Source organism: Dendroctonus ponderosae, unplaced genomic scaffold, assembly GCF_020466585.1.
Source record: "Dendroctonus ponderosae isolate FM_Combo_2020 unplaced genomic scaffold, Dpon_F_20191213v2 Dpon_F_20191213_1, whole genome shotgun sequence".
Lineage (NCBI taxonomy): Eukaryota > Metazoa > Arthropoda > Insecta > Coleoptera > Curculionidae > Dendroctonus > Dendroctonus ponderosae.
In genome coordinates, this window is record NW_026017110.1 from 33,836,385 (window position 1) to 33,840,148 (window position 3,764).

At 34.3% G+C, this 3,764-nt stretch overlaps 2 protein-coding genes across 10 annotated transcripts in view; both read left to right on the forward strand.

Moving 5' to 3' along the window:
* The window catches only part of LOC109541407, a 64,172-nt gene that overhangs the window by 6,737 nt on the left and 53,671 nt on the right, over nt 1-3,764 (forward strand). The gene's annotated exons all lie outside the window — the stretch shown is intronic.
* LOC109538367 (ubiquitin-protein ligase E3A) overlaps nt 492-3,764 on the forward strand; it is a 27,228-nt gene continuing 23,955 nt past the window's right edge. The window contains exons 1-4 of one of the 4 annotated variants that reach the window (XM_048670276.1): nt 492-781; nt 835-990; nt 1,091-1,250; nt 1,309-1,525. In XM_048670276.1, the coding sequence (XP_048526233.1) occupies nt 950-990; nt 1,091-1,250; nt 1,309-1,525 (418 nt within the window). In that variant the 5' untranslated portion in view covers nt 492-781; nt 835-949. Of the gene's footprint in view, nt 782-834; nt 991-1,014; nt 1,034-1,090; nt 1,251-1,308; nt 1,526-3,764 lie in introns of those variants that run through there. The other 3 variants (XM_048670277.1, XM_048670278.1, XM_048670279.1) reach the window with 3 other exon arrangements.

The window sequence follows — 3,764 nt, forward strand, 5'->3', positions numbered from 1 at the left end:
GTTAGTGATCGGAAGTGTTTTGTTCTCTTTATTGTTTCTGCCCTGATGTTTCGTATGTGTTTAGTGAATTTAAGTTTGTGGTCGATTGTGATTCCAAGGTATTTTACGTCGTTTTTTGGTTGTGTCGTTTGGCCGCCTGCTGTTATTGTAGGGGAATCAGCGTTGAGTCTGTGGTTTGTGAGCAGAAGTTGGTTTAATTAAATAACGATTTTATTTATTATAACTTATATTTTCCAATGTGTAATGTATGTAACAAGTGTACAAAATATCAATACATATTTATGCAATTGCTTTGCCAGTGCATTTTTTATCCCATAACCCTAAAAGTCTAAAATAAAATTGAATATGGCGCCAAATTGAAAGCTAGGCGTCTCAGACCGTAAGAGCGCTGCCAGCGGTGCTAAAAGAGTGGGTGGTCTAAATAGTATGTAGCAGAGACAAGAAATAATCTCTTGTCTCTGGTATGTAGTCTGTGGGTGAGATATAGCTGACGTTTCGGTTGGAGCTGCTACTTGAAAAATGGCGGATAGAGTTCGCCACAAGTTTAGTAAGCGAATGAAATCAAATACACAGAACATACATAGGAGTGATATTTTGTGATCAAATAATGGGAACGCACTCATCGATGGTTCCAACATATGATCCTGACACAAGACGCAACTGAAGTGACATGAGTGACAGTTAAATAAGTAAATTTCCTATAAAAATTTTTTTACTCATTATTGAAGTCAATGCGAAAAATCTAAACAGTGTCCAATGATACGTTGAAGAATTGCACAAAGTATGTGGTAAACCTTAAATTGCCATTTGTGCAAATGGGCTTTGCATTTTTAGGATTGATAGAAAAAGTCCTAGTTTGGGACTACAGAAATACTGAGACGGACATTGATGTTTTCATCACCCATCTCGCATTTTCTTAATTATTTTGGTTACCTGCTAAACCAATTCTATGAACCCATCGGATAGCTCTACCACAGGCGAAGCTTCCACGTAATTTATTGAGTTATTTTAAGAATGTCACCATAAATTCGGGGTTATGTTTCCAACGTCAGACTAAAACTTAAACAATAAACTGTTCCAAAACTTTTAGTGATCCAGAGGCCTCGTCTAGTTGTAAAGAGATTGTCAACAGTGAAGACGAAATGAAGAGAGCCGCTGCCAAGAAACTGATAGAAAGGTATTTCTATCAGTTAACGGAAGGATGTGGAAACCCAACTTGCACCAACAAGGACTGTGCATCCAGTGGCGAGGTATTATTAAGCCCATCCAATTCATAAGTATCTAATTGACTGAACTGTTTCGTTGCAGTTTATTGCCATGTCTCCAAATGATGCTGCAGGTCATGCTTTAAAGCTATTTTCTCAAGAAGCTAAGTTATGTGAACGGCATCCCAGTAAAATTGCCAGAATCAATTTATCTAGTAAGAGTGATGGAATGCAACAATGTAATACTGTTCCTTCCAATGATACTGCCGTGTCTCAGTGCAGCAAAGATCCAGGCAAGGTTAATGACCGTTATAACAGTGGTAAGTGCTGAATTATTTACTTTTCTTTATAACACATAATACCGGTAAGTTATCAGTTGTTTCGTTACCGAGATGTTAACACACGATCGAGCTGAATGCATTATTATAGATTAAAACGACCGTTCTAATTTAAAATATGCAATAATAGTTGTTTCTAAGACTGCCTGAACAGTTAAATGGTGTTACGCTTTTTAAAATTGATTTAGAATAATTTGTATAAAATGCGTGTTAGTGATTCCCGTACATATATTATGTAAACGGAATTTTGTTTATTAAACACAAAATAGTCCATATTTAGACATCTAAACCATCCACTCATTTAAAATTTGAAAGATAACTGGCATTCGCCCTCCACAGTCTCATTACGGCGAATTTCAAATTTGGGCACCAATTGGAAAATTTTCTTTTAAGATGTAAATTTCAACGGCGTCATCGGATTAAGGCTAAAACGTAGGTCATTCCTAATTGAATTTATAGAACTGGAATGTTTTTGTAATTTATGTATTTCAGAAGCCATGGCAGTTTCTGAAGCACTTAATTCGGGTTTTTTCTCTCAAAATATACAGCCTGCTTTTGTTGACTTGGTACATGGCACCGCATCAGTGGGGTCTTGGCTGAAACGTAGGCGGATTCTAATTAATATTTATATTATATATATTTCTCGATTTAACGGCATTGATGCTTGTCTTTGCAACAATTTGGTCATATTGTCCGTAAAGAATAAACAGTTTCATTAAAACGTGAGATAATCAGATATATATATAAAGTCAATCTAAACGTTCAATAATATACAGAGTGTCTCATTTATAATATCAAAGTTGTATGTACATTGCGATATAAGCGGCCACCTCGCATTGCTGAAAATATTTTATGCCGGTAGAGCATATTCAATCACTTCGTTGTACAAATTTGCAGACAAATCGTGCATGGCAGTTTCGCTAAACGTCTAATACGCCATCGTCGTATTTTCGTTTTTTGCATTACTTTTTAAATCACCAGTTCTTCAATCACACTGATTTACAGGCATGTAATAAATTTCTTCGGCCACAATCTAATTGTTCTAAATTTGCCTTTTAATTTCAAATTTTTAATCAACCCGCAAAACTATATTTTTGGAAAGTACTTACCGTACTTATCTTAGTAAATGTTTGCGTACAATTTTAATCAAATACGAGAAACAAGTTAAAAGACTGTAAAGAGTATGTTAGAGAATATAGAGTAAAAGTTATGTCTATACTACGATACTATGCGAGGTCCCGGATCTCGGCTTTCTTTTTACTACTCCACTTTATATTTTGGAAAAAATTGTGGAACGGGACAAACAGGTGTTTGAGAAAAATGCATGACAGTCGTTTTGAAAACAATCAGGGAATTATTTATTTTTATTGAATTTGAACATCAAATGCTTCTGATTTTTTAAATGAATTTATAAATTTTTACATCGTCATTGTTATTCCAGATGTACCGTTATCGGTACATTTATTTTTAATAGTGCTTCTCGGTTTGATGTTAATCTTTGTAAAAGAAACCTACTACACTATAACTACACTTAGTACACTTTTCTGCATACCGGACATGCATGTATATTTTTCAACAAGTGGATAGGAATAAATATTTGCAATGACTCCAATGTCTGCAGATCTCAACCCATTAGATTGTGTTGTGTGATATACAGGGTGTCCCGAAAAGGGTAAAGAGCGGCTGTATGTCGGCAAGAGATAAACGAATAATGGCTTAAAGGAAATTAAAATGCTCTTTCAAACTAGGCCAAAAATAGTTTAAATGGTTAAGTGGTTCAAGAGATATTAAAATGGATTAAGAACTGCATTGGCTTCCCGGTTTTTTATTATGAAAGATACAGAAAAATGTCAAAGAGTTAAACGATGCGGTATTACCCAAGCTCTTAAATGACGTTTTTAAAGTTATAGCTCATGTCTTTAACCATATCTGAACACCCTGTATGTACTAAAACCGGCAATATGAAAGATTTAAAAAGCGAAATAACTGTAAATCTTAATTAGTTTTTTATCAATAAAATATAAGCATCATCCGGCAATAATTTATCAAGCGCTTTTAATGTACTGTTAGGCATAACAAGAGCTTAGGTTCAACCTTTATCTTAACAGCATAAATTTCCTATCGTTAACATTGGTATGGTATGGTATGTGTTTAACAAAATAATAAATTAGCAAATAAGTGCTTTAAATTTTCAAAAATAAACAGCATATAAAATATATAA